The 22,378-nt window shown below is 41.4% G+C and overlaps 1 protein-coding gene across 1 annotated transcript; it reads left to right on the top strand.

Moving 5' to 3' along the window:
* On the top strand, positions 1-10,373 carry KLHL38 (kelch like family member 38). Its single transcript, XM_063300275.1, has 4 exons — positions 1-217; positions 1,127-2,484; positions 4,582-4,687; positions 9,897-10,373. Exons 2-4 carry the CDS (start codon positions 1,135-1,137, stop codon positions 10,208-10,210), a joined length of 1,770 nt encoding a protein of 589 aa, XP_063156345.1. The 5' UTR covers positions 1-217; positions 1,127-1,134; the 3' UTR covers positions 10,211-10,373.
* The last annotated feature ends 12,005 nt before the right edge of the window (positions 10,374-22,378 follow it).

The raw sequence follows: 22,378 nt of genomic DNA, 5'->3' as shown, positions 1-22,378 counted from the left end.
CCAACCTTGGAAAGGCGAGGACAGTTCTGTGATGCTAAACAAACCTAGAACTCTTCCCCAATGAATCCTTCAGCGGGGAAAGAATAACATAGGGAGGTTTCATGGCTTCATCTCCTTCTGCTTCTAAACATTAATCTTCCGAGGCATATTATAGTCATGGAAAGTTTCAGCAGAGAATAAGCAAGCCAGTGCCACTGAAGGTTGGGAAAGGATTAAGGTAAACAGATCTGCCCGATTTTCACTACAAACAAGAGCCATTAGATCTCGGAGAAGCTTGCCTGGGGGTGTAGTTGCCGTGTTGTTGGTTTTTAAGCCTCTCCATACAATATATGCAGCTTATATCGGTACCTTTGATAGAGGAAAATGGTGATGGGGTGGAGGTGGGGTGCAGCCGGCCAGCAGCTGTCCTCTTTGACAAGTAGAGGGGTTTTAAATGATCTGTTTTCTTTTGGGCTGCAGTGAGAACTGAAACGGATGCATTAAAAAGAAAAGATAAAGCATGGGATGCATTTTATCGAGGATGTATGGCCAAGGATGACTATAGGGTGGGGGGAAATCTTCTAGCAGACTTTGAAACTGGGCAGAGAAAATAAATCCATGATTCTTGTTTGGGGTTGATCTGAAAGCAAAGGCAATTCACAGTAAATAAATATATCATTTTCCCTACAGATTCCTAGACCCAGGAAGTTTAGTTTATTGTGTTGCTCTGCCAAAGTTACATTCTTTGGGAATGACTAAGTTGTGTGGGGGGGGACGGGGGGCAGCGAGAGAAAACGCTACATAGCCTTGAATTCTTAGAGAGTTTATTCCTTATGAACAAATTATTTGCTTTGGTCTTGAATCACTGATTACTGCAAGCATTTTGCAACATTGGTTTTTTTAAAAAAAATTAATCTATTTCAATTAATTGGGCTATCAGAAGTAAACAAGCCTAGAACTGGAATTTAATACCACGTTTATTTTGTAAAAGGAATGTGATGTTTTCTTTAGCTTCTTTGTTACTCTGTTGGTGTAATTAGTTGTTTTCCCCATTCTGTACTAGATGGACAAAATTTAAAGGGGACATTTGCACTTCACCCTGAAGAATGTTGATGCAATAAGCCTAAGAATTCTTCTGTGGATGCAGTTTACATTATGGAAGAGGAATCCCCCCAAGGCCTACTCTTCAGAGACCAAGATTTTTCATCTGATCTGCTAAAGCAGCTGAACATCTTGAGACAAAACAGAATCCTAACTGATGTTCTTCTGTGCACAAATGACATTGAAATTCCTTGCCATAAGAATGTTCTTGTCTCAAGCAGCCCCTATTTCAAGGCCATGTTTTGTAATAACTTTAAAGAGAGCATCCAGGAAAAAGTCAAGCTCCAAGGCATCGACTCCGGCATTCTTCACTCTATTATTCATTACATCTACACGGGAGAGGTCCTCATGACTGCTGAGAACATTCTGAGTCTAATGGAGACGGCTTCCATGCTTCAGTTCATTAAACTCTTTGAAGCCTGTTCAGCTTACCTCCAGGACCAGCTTTCTCCAGATAATTGCCTTAGTCTGAGCAGACTTTCTGAAATCCTCCACTGTCAGGATCTTAATCAGAAAGCGAAAGCTATGGCTCTCAAACGTTTCCCTGAAGTAGCCACTTCTGAAGACTTGAAAGAACTTTGTGCATTAGAGTTGATAGACTATCTTGGGAATGATGAGCTTTGTGGAGAAGAGGAACAGGTGTTTGAGGCTATCATGGTCTGGGTAAGGCATGACCTTCAAGCCCGGCAGGGCTATATTCAAGACTTGTTTAAAAAGGTGAGGCTTCAGTATGTCCATCCAACATTTTTCTTCCGCTTCATTGCCAATGACTCTCTCATTCAATCATCACCCGCCTGTCAAAATATCCTAGAACTCGCAAATAAGCAGATGTTTTCATTGTATAGTGTCGGTGCTCCTGATGTCAAACCCATGTGGCATGTTCCCCGGCGCTATTCATGTCGGGAATTTCTCCTCTTAATTGGTGGTCGCAAAGACAATCAGCAGACTACAAGGGATGTCTTGCTGTATGATGAGAAAACAAACCAATGGTTGAGCCTTGCCAAGTATCCAACCCGCCTCTACAAGGCCTCTGCAGTGAGTCTGCACAGTAATGTCTACCTTCTTGGGGGCATCCCTGTAGGTAATGGGAAGAGCCAAGTCAGCAACAATGTTTACATCTTCTCACTCAAACTTAATCAATGGAGGTTGATCGATCCCATGTTAATTGCACGCTATTCCCATAGAAGTGTTGCCTATAAAAACTATATCTTTGCCATTGGAGGCATTGGCGTGAACCAGGAGATCTTAAATTCCATGGAAAGGTATGATAGCACCTACAACATTTGGGAAGACATGGCAAATATTCCCACTGCAGTTCTGCATCCTGCTGTATCTGCCAAAGACCAAAGAATCTATCTGTTTGGGGGGGAAGACATGATGCAAAACCCAGTCCGGCTGATACAGGTAATTCCCACTCTTGATAATCTCACCTGGGCTATCTCAACTGCATGCTTCCAGACACGTCTGGTCTTTGGTTCAAACTATCTTGGCTACTCTTATGTTTAGCTAAGCAAATGTCTTGTGCCCAGGCTCAGCAGGAAATAGAAGAATCTATCCATTATTTTGAGGATCCATTTGGATTCCATGCAATGAATAACCAAACCCATCGGCTAAGCTGAAATTTCCATCTCAAAAATCCTTTTTTATTTATACATGCAATCCTTTTGCTGTTAAGAGCTTAAGCAACAGCCACAACATCATTTTCCTAAGAGGCCCCAGCACTATGCACGCAATCCAGAGTGTGTAAATATTGCAGGATGAGCAACAGATTCTGCGACTCCAATGCAGGCTAGTCCAGTTGCAGGTCAAAGGCTAATTTTTGAAACATCTGCAAATGGTGGGTGTGTCTCTGCATTCCTACTGTCAGTTTAACGAAGAGAAGGATTGGTTAGAGAGGCTACATTCAAGGGCATCTGTAGCAGGGACAAATAAAAGCCAAGATGGTGGCTGCAACTTTGATATAGGAATCCCACCCCACCACTCTTCATTGGCTACAATAGCCAGAGGGAGGCTGGTCCTTCAGCCAGCAGTAAAAGAGGGGTGGGGCTTCAAAAACATGGTTGTGGCTACCATCTTGGCTGCTTAGACCCCGCCCACCCCGACGTCCCTGGCTGCATTAGACTTAGTGGGTCATCTAGCCTGGCTCTTGAAGACAGCACTTCAGCCATCACGTAATATCAGTCGTTAAAGTATGTTCTATTTTATATTTACGGACCTCCATCGCTGCAAACTGCTAGGAGATGTTAATAAAGTATGAGCAAATCAATATCTTGCTGCCTGCTTCAGCCACAAGGGCTCATGTTTGCAGGAGAGCAATACCTTCCCACAGGCCAAGAATCCAGCACAGGGGATCAACTCTGTGGGGATCATTTCAACCAGATTGGCAGAAAAAGAGCTGGGTTAGCTAAACTTGGTTTGATTCCTTATTTCCAAGATTCTAGGCTTCCAAGCATAACAAAGATGCCCCATATCATTTTCTCAGATATAACTTGTTATTGGTACACGGAAATTGTTTTGCCAGCATAGTTTTAGGGTTATTTTGTGTGAATTTCACCAGTATTTTCCACTTTTAAACCTAGAATTCTCTTAAGCCATCTTTTCTCAGCTTTGTTCCTTTATACATTTTACTTTAACTCGTATCATTCAGTGGCCATGCTGGCTGGTGATTAGAGGAACTGAGGACATCATTTTAAAGAAGGCTGCCCCTTCAATATACAGTAATATGTTCAAAGATTTGGTCTCATAAAAAGGCAATTTACAAACTGTTTTGATACCAGATGTTCTTTTATTCATGGGTGGTCATTAAAAAAAACACCCAGAAAGTTAGACAATTCCAGATGTACATTGCAAAGGTTTTATCAGCATTTGGTGGCTCTCGTGATGCAGGATTCTGTTAAATACTAGCTCACAAGGTACATTAATTGATGACCTTCCCATCATGTATATGCAACGGGTAGTGATGCACTAAGAAGACTTAAAAAGGATCTCTGGCATTCTTTTCATTTCTCAGCTACTGAATGGTGTTAAATCATATATGTGTGCGTGCATGTTTCAATCTAGTTGATACACAAATAGCTGGGCAAGAACACAGATGTGGATGAAGCTGGATATTCAGATTCCATTCAGTTTCTTATGCATTTAAATGACTGTACACACCTGTTGCAGCTTCCATCCTGCAAGCCAAAGGCAGTGCATTGAAGGGGTTAGGTAACTGGACGAGGAGTGGGGAGATCCATGTTCTAGTCCACGCTTGGGGATGGAAACTCACTGGGTGGCTTTGGGGCAGTCACTCAAATGACGCATATGGTTGAACCTGCCAATTTACCTGGATTCCTTTAACTGGATCCAAAATTCTGCGCACATTTGCCATATAGGCAAACGGTTGCAGCCGGAATAGGGATATAAATAAAAAAGGTTTTAAAAAGCTGGATTTAGCCCTGGAGATGCCCTTTCACCTCAGATCTAGACTTCTATCCATCTCACATCCTATCTATTTCTCAGGTATATCATGTGTCTAGGAACATGTGGTTCCGAATGGAGACCAGGATGGTGAAAAATGTCTGTGCACCAGCAGTTTTGATTGGAGACCGGATTTTTATCGTTGGAGGTAACACACATTGAAAACCATCGTCACTGTCATCACCACCACCATCGTGCAGATGTCCCGAAATATAATAATTTCTTTCGGCTTGATGTTGCAGCGTAGTTTCTTTCTACAGCTGGCATGTCTGCCTATATCTTGTGGAGTGTATTACATTAGTAGTATTTAATTAACTTATATTAAATCCAGTTTATGTTTTGTTCTCTCCCCACTATTTTATGGTGCATCTCTCAATACACCATTCAGCGGTTATGCATGATCCTTGGTGCAAGCAAGTTTTGCGTATCTTTTATTCAGAATGAAAGCTGAGAGAGGAAGCAAAACCTTCCTCTGTATGTTTTGCTTCCTCTCTCTGCTTGCATTCTGAATAAAAGATACACAAAACTTGCTTGCACCAAGTGGAATAGTTGGAGATAATATTTGGATGAAACCTTGGAAACATATGGTTGAAACTTACTAGAGGCAATATGCTGGAAATTTTTGCTCCAGGTGTTATTTCTGAAACTTTGACCTCATACATGGAGGGCCTAATACTGCCAACACAACACTTTTTATTACAATTTCCAGCCTGGAGATGCTGTGAACTGGAGTAGGCACTCAAAGGAATATTCTGATCCAGAGGTTCAGGTCAAAGGCAAAGACCAAGACAAGGGAGTTGGTGTGGGAGGAGATGAAAATCCATCATACCTTTGTCCATTTCTTCCTCCAACAAATTATCCCTCATTAAGGTCCATCTGTCTATGCACTTCATGAAATAAGTGGGCAGGTCTTATGACTGTGAACATTTGGAGCTCTGATAGCCTGCTTAGCCTGTAACAGTTTGCATAGCATCTTAACTTCATTGAGGTAGTAAACAGAAGAGCCATCAAACCGTTTCCTCCAGAAGTCCACTTATACCAGGAAAGAGCCACTGCCTTTCCTTAATCCTGAGTTTTCTTCTCCCATCCTTGAGTCTGCAGAAATTCACTGTCTGCAGCAGCCTTTGTCAACCTTTTGACCCTGGAGGAACTCACGAAATATTTTTCAGGCCTCAGGGAACGCCTGCACATTCAGGCTCAAATATAGGCCAGAAGTTACAAAATTATTACATCTGTTTCATGTGTAGGCCTGTCTATATGCATTCACAGTGTTCTTAAACTAAAAATAAAGAATGAGACTTACCTCTTGAATGTGAAGTTGCTCAAATTTGAAATAACTTTTTTTAAATAAATTGTGATCTCCCAGGGAACCCCTAGTGACCTCTCACGGAACCCTGGTTGAAAAACCCTGGTCTGTATTGTTGATCCTTATCCTGCCTCTTTGAAGATGAGGCTGCCAGCTTCATTCCCTGCCTGGGAACTCAAACCAATTCAGCCTTTGAAGAATTGGTGGTGGAGACAGGGGGACATACTCTGTCTTCACATCTCCTTTGTGTTATCTGGGAAGGTGGGTAGCCTAACTGTACCGTGGGGTTTTTTTTAATATGTTTATGGCATTTTCTGGGATCAGGGACATCAACTGTGCAAGGCTGTTGATGGCTCAGTTACAATTGCATGTAGAACCTTAACCATCTTCTGTAGCTGAATTATCATTCTTTTTTGTTTTCCCTCAGAGATATACATTAGTACCAATCTTTGGTGCCAATAGTTTCATTTTCAGAAATGTCTACCTTGGAAAATCAGAATTTATGAAATAGTTCTACATGAGAAAAAACAGGGAGACCAAAATGTGAACAGCAGAAATGTACAAAAATACCTTGCCATGTATTTATTCTGACTCTTTGTGCCAGTGATTCAGCTGACAAGCTTAAGCCATAAGTGTTTTGGTTTATTTAACAAAAAGCACAAACATTTCATCTAAGTTCAAACATAATTCATTCTCCTTTAAAGCAAAGAGATTTACTACCAATAAATTTTCATTTACCAAGTATGTCATAACATCATCCAGTTGTTCCTGGCTTATCAAGCAATTGGAACTGGGAAAAAAAATCTCAATAATAACAAACAGATTTTTGGTGTTTTTCAAAAAGCATCTAATATTGTCAAGTCTCCCTTGAACAAATCAGATCAAAACAAGATGGAGTTTATTAACCCTAGCAATGTGAAACTTGGCTTGAATTAAATGGAGTTCTTACTATCTACTGCAGTTATGTCTGAATCTGTATTGGTTTTGAGCTGATCCAATACATAGTAAAGCATTATAGTTAGTAGCACAGAGAGAGAGATTTGCAAATCTGGTTTACCAGCTTAAGTTTAAATTCAATGGGACTTTTTTGGAGGACACGAAGGGGCCACCATATCATTCTTCAATGAACCTTCTTCTGTTGACTGCCATATTTCTGTAGATATTTCATCAATTCCTATAGCTTTCTGACTTGGTAAGAACTGAAGTGCTCATCTAATATTATCTTCTGTTGTTGTTTATTCATTCAGTCGCTTCCGACTCTTCGTGACTTCATGGACCAGCCCACGCCAGAGCTTCCTGTCGGTCGCCAACACCCCCAGCTCCCCCAGGGACGAGTCCATCACCTCCAGAATATCATCCATCCATCTTGCCCTTGGTCGGCCCCTCTTCCCTTTGCCTTCCACTCTTCCTAGCATCAGCATCTTCTCCAGGATAACATTATCTTCTAGGACTACAGATTCTTGTAAATAGGGAATATCTTGTAGGGTACTTGGATGTTGACATCTCTACTGTACAGAATTTCAGTATATTCCTTCCATATTTGTTTCATCTTCTTTGAATCAATTACTATCTGTCCACTGGCATCCTTTAGCATACCAGCTTGAGGTTGGACCCACCTTCTGAGTTTGGAGACCTTTTGGAAGACTGACCTTGATTTTCTGTGTCTGTTTCCATCTATGATGTTTTTACAGATATCACTGTAATACTGTTACTTGCCTCTTCTAAAATTCTTTGTTGCATTCCTTCCTGAGATTTTTGTCTTTCTTGGCTTTGGCTTCTCTTCTCTTCTTGGCAACTTCTATAGTCTGTTCTGACATCCAGTTTGCTTTAATCTATTTCTTGATCTTTGGTAGTCGCTTTTCATACTAATCCTTAACAATTTATTTGAGTTCATTCCAAAGTTCTTCTGGTTCCCTATCAGTGTGGTTCAGGACTTCAAAGTGATTCCTGATGTGTTCCTTGAAAATAGTGGCTATATGCTCAAGATCATATCATGGAGACTGTTGGCTTTGTTCTTCCACTTTGGCTTGATGTGGAATTTGCACATTATCTGCTCCACAATCACACTTGGCCATGTCTTTGCTGTTATAACTGAGCTCTTCCACCTCCTTGTACCAATAATATAGTCAATTTGATTTATGTGTGTGATATTCATGTTTTTTTGGTTCTTTGAGGACTGTGTTGGCAATGAAGAAATCATTGGATTGGAAGGAACTGATGTCATTCTCCTGCTTCATTTCTGTTTCCTAGGTGGTACAATCCAACTACATTTTCCTCCTTACTATTTCCAACTTTTTCATTCCAGTCTCCAACCACACCTTGTTTGCAAGTTCAGTCAATTTCAGCTTGGACTTGACTATAAAATTGGTCTTCTGCATTAGTGGTTAGAGCATAAACTTGGATCACCATCATATTAAAGGGTTTCTCAGAAATTCACTGTACCCAAGCACTGTCTTTGCTATATCCTTTCTGAGAATGAAAGCAGTGCCATTCCTTCTTTGTTTTTTGTGAACTGAGAAGTAAATAGTGTGATCTTCTGACTGAAAGTGTCCAATTCAAGGCCATTTGTGATCATCCACCTCCAGCATCTTCCTGTATCGCTACTTCCCAATATAGGTGCCTGCTTGCTTTAGCTGGGCAGCTGGGATGGCCTTCATGCTTTGGGTGACCCTGCTGGGCATATATACTCTTGGCATGCACTCCCGACATTCTTCACTCATTCCTTCCAGGAACAGCCACACATACCTGCCAATGTGATAAGTCAGCATAGTGGGACTTGAAGAGAGGGGATTCTGCTTAAGGTTCCTATTTTGCCCCTTGCACTTCTGAATCCACCCCCTGTCCCCGCAAAATTGGCCTGGCCCTGCCTACGTTTTCAGTGCAGCCGACAACATAGTGCACAAAGTCTGGTGTGGTCCTTCAGCCAGTTTTGCACCTCTGCACAAAGCAATGATTTGTTGAACAATGATTTATTGACTCAACCATAGCTGACTATGTTCATACAACATGCCAAACTGAAATATATTATTGTAAGGATATGTATTATTAATATGTATTATTATAATACATATAATTATTATACGTATTATTATTAGGATATGTATAATATGTATTATTGTTACATATGGTGTACAAGTCGGACAAGCCTGACTGCAAGCCACACAAAAGAAGAACATAATAATATGGTCATAATGGATAGAATAAATCACAAGAGTAGAAAATAATATTATTTGTAAGAGATCGTTTAGGCCGCTGAGTCAGCAATGTGCATGGGTGCGGTGGGGGAGTGCCAAAGCAATATGGCAGATGGTGCATCATGATGCAAGTCTCACTGGGGTGGAGCTTGCATTGCAACACTCCTCCCGCCATCTTGCTGATTTTGACACACACACTCTGTGGATGCCACTGCATTGAATGTGGTCCTCTGCCCAGTGCAAGAATGCAGATGAAAAAGCATCATGGGTTTCCAATGGAGGAACCTGCTTGGTCAAGTGGTCATTACGCTACTAACTGCACAAGTGACCCAGGCCCCAATTCCTAATACAGGTAGCCCTTGCTTAACAACCATTCATTTAGTGATGATTTGGACTTACGACAGTGCTGAAAAACTGACTTACAATCTGTCTTCACACTTACAACTATAGCAGTGTCCCTGCAGTCATGCAATCATGATTTAGGTGCTTGGCAACCAGTTCACATTTATGACCATTGCAGTGTCCCGTGGTCACGCAATCACCACTTTTGATCTTCCTAGTTGTCTTCTGGCAAGCAGAATCAATGGGGAACCACATGATTTGCTTAATGACCACATGGTTCAATTAACACCCACGGTGATTTGCTTAACAGCAGCAGCAAAAACGGTCATAAAATCAGGTTGGATTTGCTTAATGACCACTTCGCTTAGCAACTGAAATTCTGGTCCCAATTGCGGTCGTTAAGCGACGGCCATCTGTATGTGGGCATTGCACCTCCCTTCCATTCCAGAGGCATTCCTCCTTCTGATCCTGCTGCTTATGAATTTCACAATTGTTTTGTTTTTGTTTTTCCCCAGGGTACACCCGGAGAGTAATTGCTTATGATACTAAGGCCAATAAATTTGTGAAGTGTGCAGACATGAAGGAAAGGCGGATGCATCACGGGGCAGCAGCCATCAATGAGAAGCTGTATTTAGCTGGAGGCCGCTGTCTGACAACAGATAATGCCATTGTGGACTCTGATTCACTCGAGTGCTATGACCCTCAGACAGACAGCTGGTGCTCAAAGGGGAAACTACCACACAGACTGTTTGACCATGGGTGTCTCGCACTCCAGTGTGTGCCTTATGCCAACCTTTTGGGAGAAGGAAATGGAAGAAAAACTTCTTAATTGCATGGAGGATGCTAAACAACCCTTCCCAAGCCAACAAAAGGGACTCAGGAATAGGCTTGAGAAGGTCCACCATAACATGAGGTAAAATTAGCTCTTTGCCTCAAGTGGCAGATACAGGGTTTGATTAAAGCAGAGTTTCTCAACCTCAACAACTTTAAGATGGGTGGACTTCAACTCCCAGAATTCCCCAGCCTGGCTTGTTGGCTGGGGAATTCTGGGAGTTGAAATCCACCCATCTTAAAGTTGTTGAAGTTGAGAAACACTGGATTAAAGAAAGGTTTGGGATGTGCTTGCATGGCACACTTGTCCAGAGAGATTAACTCTGATTTGTCTCCATTAAACCAATGTTCTGCGTTCACACAACTTCCTGAATCATGGACTAAGCTCTTGCTAGTTTGCAGTACAGTGTCATACAAATATAGCCTGCATGTTGCTCAAGGTTTTCACTTTAGTCTTCATTAGGACCCCCAACTTCAGGAGCGAGTATGTTTTTACACAGAAGGACTAGCCTTGTACGGTATATGCATATGATCTGAACGCCTTTTTCATTTCCTTTGGATTAGACAGATCCAGCGCAATTATTTATTTATTTATTCTGAAATAAATGGGTGCCAAAGATGAAGAGGTGTGTTTCTCCCTCTCTTTTTCTTCCCTCACTTGCCTTTTTTCATTTCACAGCAAGTTTGATGGAAACGATTCTTTCACTTGACATTTTCTGAAGGATGATCCAATTTAAAACTACTGTTCAGCTAGCACTTAGAGTGAAAAATACAGGGGTACAATGTTCCCCACGCTCATCTCTGAAGGGAGGAAGATCTACCCAAGCAATTGCTACATGTACAGACAAACCAAGAGTAATTTTCACAATGCCATTTCCTGGATTTTGTCTTTTTGTCACGCTGTCTAATCATTCACAAATGTGATGTCTGCACACTAATGTGTCTGCAAACATTGCCTCTGATGCTCACCAGGCCCCCTGCTGCACGTGTGTGTTTCAAAGAATTAAAAAGAAAACTGGCCTACTGCAGAGCAAGGTACCAGCCTCCTGAATTATCTATTTTCAAGATTCCTCTTGCATTCCACAAAGGCCTATAGGTATTCTCAGAAAATAAGAATGTTGGGAGATTGCAACTTGGTCCTTTATTAGTAATTGTGCCATCTGCCAGAAGATAAGATAAATCTAAGGTGTGAGTATTGTGGTGGAGTGGCAGGAAGCACCCTTTCCCATTGCCTCTGATAAGTGGGCATTTTTGCTGGCCGTGCATGGTATGACAAGCAATTTCTGGGCAAGTCTTCCAGGGTCATCATTTTCTTTCAAATTCTTTGATGTGACCTCTGGCCTAGGAGGTTGAGGAGCTTGCTGAGTGGTGATAGAAATGTGGTGATAGAAAATAGGATGTGGTGATAGAAATCAACATCCAGATTGTGAAAATATGGTTGGATTTGATCCTCAAAGAGATCCAGTTAGCCCTTTAGAATAAGGAAGGCTGGATGCATAGCATATGTTGCAAGGAAGGGCACGTTCAGAACTTGGCCACTATTTGAACATCATAGCCTATAGCCTAGACTTCATTGACATCCTACTGAATGGTGCTCCCAAAGAGGGATCAAATCTTATGGGCTACGGTTAGATTTATTTCCATCCCTCTCAGGCTAAGTTCCTTCCACATATGAAACCACAGATGGCCCAATCCCATTTAGTCTACTCTAGTATTATGCATCTAGACAAACTGTAGGAGCCAGCTTCCACCAACCGGAACTATGCGCTTGCAAAGCAGCCGCCATTGCCCAGTTACAAAATTCACAACCATGCATGTTTCCCCAGAGACAAAAAAGTGAGGATGATTATACTTAGCCCTGCTTCGAGCTTCTCAAGATACTTAGTACCATTCCCAGCTCATCACTTTTGTGTACAAAACAAAACACTGGGCTGCATAATCCCCCACAATTTGTGTGGGCGGCTCAAATTCAACCTGAACCCTTGTTAGAGGATGTGCTTCTGAGCATTTGCAGGGTGCTAAAAAATGTGGAGTAATTAAGTAGCGGAATGTCCCATGAAAAAGAAAAGAATATTCCAAATACAGTTGTTGGGTGCAGAATATGGGCTTAGACCAGCTATCAATGATGGCTAGTCTAAGGATAGGATAGGAAAGCTTCATTTCTATTTAACTACATAGCATCATGAGAGAGAAAAACAGGAACTTTCGTTTCTTAAACCCAGAGGTTCATTTAACTAGCAATAGGCCAGGTAAGAAATGGACCCAAGGACAGATACAAAGATCTCTCTCCTAAGCTTTCTCTTGCCATTTGCTCCAGCATTCAAAAGAGCTCAGTGCAAAGAAACGATTCTGTTTGCCTTTCCTGAAAACATCTATGAGGCCCAGATGGGATCCAAAGGTAATCTTGAAAATAAAAATGACCTGATAGCTGGTGTTTTCCTTTGCAATATGCCAGCTTCCCATTAATTTTCTTAATTAAAACAGTTTTAAAAAAAGACGTTGCATGAAACAGGAAGCCTCTCAGGTATGAAGGAAGAATGCGTGTTGGGGCCCACTGACATCATTTTTAAATTCCCATTACTAAAGATCAAGACAACGCAGAGTACCTCTTCACTTGATTTTACTTCTTTGTTCCTTTTTATTGAATTAGTGGCCGTTTTCAGCCTCATCTGAACTGTGCTTCTCTGAATGAAAGGTATATTCTGTCAACAGCAGTTCATGGTGAAAAGATCCACATGCAATGCATACTTTCTGGAAATCCATGGACCTGTTTACGTTGCTAGGAATGGGGCCACGGAGGCAACACTGTATGCCCTTCATGTGACTGTACAAGCTCCTACAACACAAGGTACGGTGGCTGGGCGGGGGGTGGTCAGGAGGTGACAGATTGCTCATACTGAGTTACAGGAATGTAAGGAGATAGCATGGAGAGAAGTGGAAAATATGATGAAGCAAGGCCAGATTTACAGCAACAGGTGGCCAGGTCGTCTGTGTCCCCAAGCAAACTTACAAGAGAATATCAGAGTTTGCGATTAGCTGGCCAGTTCATGGGAAATGTGGCCCAGCTAGGAATGTAAACAGCTTGGAAAAAAGACCTACTATATGCAAACAACGTAGACAGTAAATCAGATCATCGTCCTTTTGCTGGAGGGAAAGGGACATGAAAATCTCCTGCTTCCAGCAGACAGAAAGCAACAGGAGTAGAAACTGGCTTTTCTGTCCTCTTCTTAATGCACTGAGAGATCACAGTCAGATAGGTCTCTTTCTTTACCTGGCATGTAGGCTTGGGACTTCCTGAATTCTCAGCCAGGCATGCTTGTTATGCCAATGTATCTGGAAATCAGGCAGCTGTAGCCTCAGCCCATCTGAAGAGTTGGGGAAGAGTGAATGACAGGAGTTCAGTGAATGGGGAAGGTTTTTCTAATGTACAGTAAATCATGGTGTGTGTGTGCACACGCACGCATGCCTCAAGGCCTGGGGATGGAGGGAGAGAGTTTAACTCTTTCCCTGCCTGCCATCTTCCAGCATAAATCACCTCTAATGGTGTTATCTGCATGTTAGTGGAGGGTCCCCCCAGCACTAAAATGGAGGCTTCCTTTGGAATGCAAAGAACACCTTCCAAGACAGGATTTTTATGAGTATTGATTCCATGGCAGGGGGAAAAAAAGAATTAAATGTTTTTTCCCTTACACACATACACACACACACCCCCCTTACAGCCACAGGGCTCTCAGGCTTCCTTTAGGATACTGTTTTCCATAAAAACCCTAGTTTAGCCTTCCCTATTGAAGTAGAGCAACATTTGGTCTAACCAAGGGAAACAACTTCCTCAGTATTTGAGGCGTGTATTATTTGTGCTGCAAAAATTATTTCCACCCTGCCCCAGCTGATGTCTTGGCTGCAGCCAGGTATGTAGAGGGCAACTTTGAAGTCCTTCGGGCTTCATTGGCCATGGACTGTGCCATCACATACATTTCATCACTTCCAGAAGAAGAGAAATGAACACAAGGGACTGGCAGATCATATGATGGGCAGCATTAATGAAGCATGTACCACCGTATTCTAAACCAGAGAAGGATCTTGCCAGATGAGCCAATGAAAGACACGTTTCCTTGATAACAATAGATCTGTTTCCTTTATGTAACAGCCAATTGGCCCATAGATTACATTTCATTTTCCTGTTCTGCACCCATCTCAAGGTGGATATATATTTATACAGGGGCATCAAGCTTCTAATCAGACTTTTAATTCATGTTCTTGCTCTTACTCAAAACAGACAGAACCCATTAGCTATAATTTCTCTGGATGCCAAGAAAGCATTTAATATAGTTTCTTGGACGTTTTTGAGAAAGGCTTGGATATATTTTAGGCTTTCCAAAGTTTTATATTTTAGATAGAAATTACTTAATTCCTAAATCATGGATGATGATTAATTGTGTGCCTTCTTATTGATTAAATTTATGTTGATATTCATCAAGGAAACTTTCTTTTCTTTCTTTTGTTAATTTGGTTTTAGAACTGCCTTCCTGTATAGTAAGGAATTCTGAAAATTTTAATGAAATTACAACAGGGAGGGGGGAAAGCACAAGTGTCTATTATATGCGGATGATGTTCGGTAGACCATAAATGTTTATTCCTAATATAATGTAATCAATATTTTCCTCAGCCTATAAATGGGACTAGATTGCTCTTTTGATGAATATATAGACACTTATAGCTCCTTGATCAGCAGGCAGACACTTTGACTAAGGGACGTTTGCTCAGCTTTGTTTGGCGCACCCATTGCATCCCTTTCCGGAGTAGAAGGCTCTTGTGATGGTGACTCATACTCTCGTCACCTCTAGGCTAGATTACTGTAACAAACTCTAACTGGGGCTGCCTTTGAAGACAATGCAGAAACTACAGTTACTACCAAATGCAGCTGCCTACTTGCCGGTCAATGAAAGCCACTACAGCAGAATATCATTTCTGCTGTGGGCAATGCATGAGCTGTCTGTTGGTTTCTGCACACAATTTAAAGTGCTGGTGACTGTCTACAAAGCCTTCTACACTGTAGTTCAGTTCTCACCTACCTCCCAAATCATCTTCTCCTACTTGTTCTTCTGAGGAAGGGGTGCTTCGAATTCTTACTCTATGTGGGGCTAAAGGAACGTGGACGTGAAGACAGAATCTCCTCCATTGGGGTATCACTCTTATGCAACAGCTTGCCTCTCTTGGTTAGACCTGCTAAGCATTTGGAACACTATTAAAATGCTCTTATTCCCCAGATGCTCAATAATGAATAATGCAAGGATGTCTAGTTTGGATTGCAGACTGTTTTCGCTGTTGACATTCATGTTCCTTTCATGTAATTTTTAACTTGCTTTGTGAACTGTATTGATTATTGATGTATTTATTGTATTGATCCTGTGGTAAGCCATCTAGAGGCAGAGTATTATACAGAACTCTGTATAATATGTAAATAAAATGACTATATAAATATATATAGTTGAGACTTTGTACTCAACAGGAGCTGGATTGGTGCCTCTGAAGAAGTCATCAAGACTCTCAAATAAGCAGCGTTGAAGAACTTTTCTGCAAAGCAACAAAACTCTGAGCAAGTTGTGATGAAAAAAAAATCAGTGTGGTTTAATGATGGAGATGCACTTGGTGCTGATTTACACTACGAAGCCATGGAACAAGACCTTGCTTCATTGTTTAGGGTACATTATGTATTTGGCTTGCTGGTTTGTTCTGATAATTGTGAAGATGTGCTGTTCCTGAACTGGAGGGCATTCTTCCTCTCCTTTAAAATTTTTTAAGTAATCAAGACATAAATCCTTTTAAAGTACTGTACAACATTACTAAAACCCAGTGTGGTAGAGGAGGCAGGAGACATAGGCCTACAAGAAAAAGTAAAACTTGGTTTTCATGTCCAGTAAAAAAAAAAAGCACCTGTTATTTATCACCAGTGACCTCTTAAGGCCCATGTGGGTGCTATTCATGCAGTACAAGAGAAATAACACATTAACTATCCCTCCTTGATTAATACAGTTAAAGTCCTGTGTGTGAATCAGGAGAGGAAGGAACTAAAACCAAGGAAGGGAAAACAGTTAAAGGTCCATGCTCGATGGGTTGGAAGACAACTGGCACAAACGATGCAAGCAAAGTAAGCATTAGGCCTTGTCAGATAGTAGACATCTGCATTTCACAAGACTTAATGCCAGAGTCCCACATCTCTAACTAAAGTGAAGCCAACTCAGCGGCCTGCTAGAACCACTGAAATGGAGCAGAGCTTAACATAGCTTAGAAGCTGGCACAGAAAAAGAAAATTATCTTAGATAGCTTCAATGATCATGCCAGAGAAATGCAGGTTATTGCTCTTACACATTCAGCCCTCCCAAGCATAAAGAATCACACGCTTAGACATATTAGGTTAAGAAGTAAAAAGAAGCTTACTGACTTTATTCTTTGTTGTTCTGTAACATCCATCTTGGTGGAAAAGATGAAGTTCCTTTGTTCTTCTTTTCTAATTACATAGTTTGCCCTGAACTCTCAGCCCTACAGCTGCCAAGAGCTGCGTGGAAGAAAGGGGCAGAATTCTTCATCAAGGCCCAAGCACATGGCCCTGATGAAGAGAGCAGCATCCATGCTGCCTCTCCCTGAGTGGAGAAGGGGGAAAAGAGAAAGAGGAAATGGGGGTGGCAACGAACAGCTTCCTCAGAGTTGCATTGCGGGACAACTCAATTCACATGCAAAATGAGGCATGCTGGATTTGCCAGAACTTCCAACATAAAGAACCCACAAAGAATCTTGCTAGAAAATTATGACTAGCTAGTCCAGCTATTCATAGTGCTGAACCAGATGCTTGTGCCAACTGATTAGATCTACCAGAGAGAAACTGCGACTAATCCCACATTTGGGGGAGGTTCAGGTCTGAGGCTAGGAGGGGCTCTTTTTTCTGCAGCAATGCCAATGTGGAACAGCCTCCACATGGAGATCTGGCTAGCTCCCTCTTTACTGGTCTTTTGGAAGTTCTTTAAGACCAAGCTATTTTGGAGAGTCCTCTCCTGCTCTGAAGTTGCCATCTGGATTTTTACGTTTTATTTTGCATGGTTTTATTTTCATGTTGTTGTATTGTCACAGTGGGAGAGGGTTGTTTTTTGTTTTCCCCGTGGATGGTTTGACTTGCATTTTTTTCTATGTAAGCTGCCAAGAGTCTTCTTGATTGTGGCAGCATAAAAATATATTTAATAAATAAGCAAATAAAATAAACATGAGGATAATAGAACACTCGCATTAAAGTTTCCTAGAAAACTGCCTCTGAACCAAATTCAGCTGCCATAACAAACAATCTTTGTTAGATTTAATTTCCATGAGCTTGTCATAATGTCTTGTGTTCACATACCACACTAAGCTTTGGTTTGTTTAATAAGTTACATTCAGCCAGAATTGTAACAACATGGTAAACCAGAAACAGCAGTCTATACATCACAAGGACTGTGTCTGCACAACCAAAAGCAAACAGACCTACATTATGGCTTACCAAGACCAAGTTTATACATTGGCCATCCCTGTTGCTCCACCATCTCCCTGTTACATACATATTTACATATTTATCTCTCAAGCATTTTAGCCATCAAAATAATCAAAATTCGTCTGAAAATCTGTTTCCTACTTTGTGCCTAGCATATTATGCATGTTAAATACTGGCTGGTGGAATTAGCCATCAAAGAGCAAATACTATCCACAGAGCAAGGATAAGAAGGCCTTTCACATCAGCAACCATACCAAGATCCCTTTTTCTGCATCTGTATCTGAAAACAAGTCAGTGGAAGCAATCTGGTTGTACACAAACATTGCTCCAGGACGGAATGTTACAGCATCATGTGACTCTGGCAACGTGAGCAAGCAGAGGACAGGGCAGATAATGGAACTGATCCAGCAGCTGCCTGCAAAAAGCCACAACAGTTGGGAAATGGAGGACACACTAGAATAGCTGGAGAGAAAAGTTCATTGGGTGTGTGAATGAGACTAAAACCCTCGGCCTCTCCTCAGTCAAGGAGACAAGAGGCTGTAGATCCGGGCTTCAGATTAATCCAAGGCTGCCTGGAATGAGCTGTTTTCATTTAATGCATTCTCGTTCTTTAGGAATACATTGCCTAACTTTGGATTTTCAGTGTCTTCTTCTTCAACACCATTACACCAGGCCTAGTGGTGAAAAGGACTTGGGCAAAAGGCAAAGGTCATGTTCAGAGGAACAAGGGACTCTTGTGGTAGTCCACAGTCAGTATTATCTAAAGAAGGTGGACCTATCAGACCATTAAGGCCAGAGCCTTCAGATTACTGACATGGAACTCAACCTGCAAAACTACTGCTCTTCTTGGAGATCATGGAACTCTAGAAGCTCTGTCCCAACAATCACGGAAAACACAGCATTGGAGTAAGCTGACCATTCCAACTGTCTGGCAACTATTTTCTAGGACCTCATATGAAGGTTCTTTCTATCACCTGTTGCTACCTGATCTGTTAAGAACTGGAAATATGAGAGACTGAACCTGACCCTTCCTGCATACAAATCATGTGCTCTGGTTCTCAACTAGTCTTCTTGGATGGGCTTGGGAACCAACACGCCAACTCCAGGCGTGTGCAACTTTGCCCCAGCCAGAGCTTTATTTGGCCTTTGCATAATGTTTTAGGGGCTGTGCTCCAAAAAACAATGAGTGGGATCAGGACAACCTTGATTTGATCTCATTTTATTTCCAGTTAAATTCAGTTAAATGTTGTTAAACTTTTGGATATCTCCAAGAGGAGTACCCAAGGCTTTAGAGAACCAAAAAAGTCCTGGGACCTTGAGTTGTGCACTTCTAGACTGTGCTGTGGAGTCAATGAAATTGGGTCACTCTTGAAGCTGCTACTTGTCCCAGGAAGGAAACCACCATTAGCTCCACTAAGAAATCACAGTTCTAGAGTGAGATACTGCTGGAACTGAGGCCTGAGAAGGTCTTCATAGGCACCAACATGTCCGCAGATACTTCTCTTGGCTCTTGATTCCAAATGATTTAAAAATAAATGAATGGATGGGAAACCTCCATGCTGTAAACTAATTTCCAGCATTATCTTTATTTCTAATAATATTCCTGGTCTTCAGAGGTACCATAGACCTTACAAAACAATAAAATGGTGGTGGCTGGAGCCCAGGACTTCATTTGGAAATGCACCAGGAGTGATTGCAAGGATTGGAGTATATGTGAGGAACAAGGTTCAATTGCAATGACATACCACGCCATCTTGCAGATTTTGACACACACACCCATGGATTCTCCTGAAGTATACCCTGGGTTCAAGAGAGTTAATGAGTGATCTGGGGTAGGATGTTTATCTGGAACACCCCCACCTCATCATCATCTCCTTGCATCCAATGCCAATGTGATTTTTTTAAAAAAATCCAACTTTTATCAGTAGTCAATATTCAGTAAACAAGGCCATATGGAACAATACAAAATAATTCTTAGGAATGTGTTTTAACTGATGAATTGTACTTCCTTGAATGGAAACTAGGGGTGTCCACAGGGCGAATCAAAAAAATCAAGATGGCAGATCTGACACATGCAAACGAGGGAGGGAGTTTCAATCACATAGTCATTGCTGCCATCTTGACTTTTTTGACTTCCCTGCAGACTGCCCTGTTGAAAAGAATCACACTTGCTGATGTTTTCAAATGTTGATGGGACCCTGGAGGGGTCTCTCTTCATACGTGGGTTCAAAAATAAAGTTCTGGGTTTACCCACCGAATGATATAGAAAGAATCCAAGAATACCTTGGACATGTTTTCACATGCAACATTTAAGCTGCCTTTGAACTTTGCACATGCTATTTATGCTAATATCTGTAAAGCAAATTAGCTTTTAGGTCTCTCTCATATTTTTAGTCTGTATTTCCATTCAGGTTTGCTGCACCTGGGCTGGGAACATAGACTAAAAATAAAAAGATAGTGACCTAAAAGCTAATTTGCTTTACAAAAGTGGGAAAGCTTTAATCCTAACCTATTTTTTTAAAAAAATCAAATGGATCAATTCTGCATTCAGTACTGGGAAGAGCAAGGTTGAGTTAATCTTACCTGTGGAGTATGCAGAACACCTGACAATAATTTGCTCTACCTGCAAAAACAATTTCATGCATTGCTGTTTCCATAACATCACATCTGGAGTGAAAACTGTCCAGAATCTTATTATGGATGAGTCTTGGATGTTCATATGGAAAGTTGGATACAATCACAGCAGCTGCTTCTGCTGGTGAAAGCAGAATTTCAAGGAGGGGGTTGTTTCTAAAGGTTGTAGATATTTGCTATGCAATCTGAAACCTCCGTGACTTTTCCTCTACTAATAAGATACGTAGGCAACCGAAGGTGAGAAGAATGCCAGTGTATTCTTTCCGCTTGCATTCGCCCATCAGACAGACAAAAGCAGAATTTCTACATTTGTGAAACTCTCTCAGTGCTAGGAATTTACTAGAGTCTGGAATGCTCCCCAATATGATATTCAAGACCACCTTTATTTTAGAAAATGTGGGGCCGCTTTAATTACAATCTTGATATCCTGCCTTCTTCTCAGCATAGCACTCCAAGTAGCCAACGATTATAACATATTGATAAACTATAGAATTACAATTTAAATTAAATTAAAATCAATTACACTGTTCATCAACAGCCCCCCCACCCCACTCCAGTTAAAACCAGTGCTAGCAAAAAGTTAATGCTTAATGTTCTCATAACTTCACGCTTAGTTTAGGGTTTTGTGACTTAAGAACAAAGAGCATTTTGTAATAAGATAGAAATGGGACCTCTAGAAAAACAACTTAATTGTGGGCTTGCAGCAAATAAATTATTTAAAATCATTCATAATGCAACCCTATACTGGTCTACTTAGAAGTCAGCCCCACTGAATTTAGTGGAACTCCCTTCCATATAAGCAAGTGTAGCAACCGTAAAACCACTTAATTAGGAGTAAGAACCACTGAACAACAGAATACTTATTTCTGAATAGATATGTACTAAGAGCCAGTTTGGTGTGATGGTTAAGGCACCAGGCTAGAAACCAGGAGACCAGGAGTTCTAGTCCCGCCTTGGACACACAGCCAGCCTTGGGCCAGTCCCTCTCTCTCAGCCCTAGGAAGCAGGCAATGGCAAACCACTTCCAAAAAACCCTGCCAAGAAAACTGCAGGGACTTGTCCAGGCAGTCTCCGAGAATCAGACACGATTGAATGGATTAAAAAAAAATTATCTGACTAGATAGTATTTATAATTCTGTTTTTTTCTTTCAGGAACTCAAAATGGTACACATCATTCTCTCTCTATTCCTCAGCGCAACCCATTGTAGCATTACAAATTTCTGAAATAGATCTGGCTGAAATATAATGATCAGCACAAAGTCATCTGAGGAATTTCATTGCTCTGTAAAGATTTGAACCTGAATCTGATTCCGGTTCTCTAACCGCTATTGATCATAATTCATTATTTCTTTTGAAGATTTGTAACTAGTTTTAGTTCTGCAATCTCTCTGTTGCCCCTCTGTAACAAAAGTGGGCAAGCTTTTGGCTGAAAGATGCATTTATTATGGTAAGAAGGTTTCAAGGCCACAGAGAAGTGGGGTTGTTCCAGAAGTTGGTTGAGCTGGGATTTTCCAGATTTTGGGAGGGTTTTTTCAACTGTGGGAAACCTATACTTTAATTCTGTTTCTTGCCTCAAAATGACAGAGTAACCACTGATTTGGGGGAACCGTGTCAGCAAAATTCAGCACTGCCCTCAGAATGGGCTTCAGCACCCTGAAGAACATGGCAGGGCCTTTTTCATTTGGTTGAACATGGTTAGATTAGAAACATCAAGGGTATCTGCAGAATATGGTCAAAATTGTCAAGAAGACAGCTGCGATCAAAGTTCTGCCCATTTTTTAGGTGCATCATGTATTTTTTATGTGTGCCACAAACACCCTGAGATGACAAATGACAGAAACAGTCTCATCCTGTCATGATCCAAGTGCCAATCCTTTAATACACATCATGTGGTGTCATGTGCACGCAGAAGTGGTGGGGCTTGCACTGTGATGGGGTAATGCAGCTTCTGCCATTCCCTGTCTAGGAATCTTCAGACAATCTCAGCAAAGGGGGTATTTGTGGGGGAAAGCAGTC

Source organism: Candoia aspera, chromosome 3 (assembly GCF_035149785.1).
Source record: "Candoia aspera isolate rCanAsp1 chromosome 3, rCanAsp1.hap2, whole genome shotgun sequence".
NCBI lineage: Eukaryota > Metazoa > Chordata > Lepidosauria > Squamata > Boidae > Candoia > Candoia aspera.
This window is presented reverse-complemented; position numbering and strand designations above follow the sequence as displayed.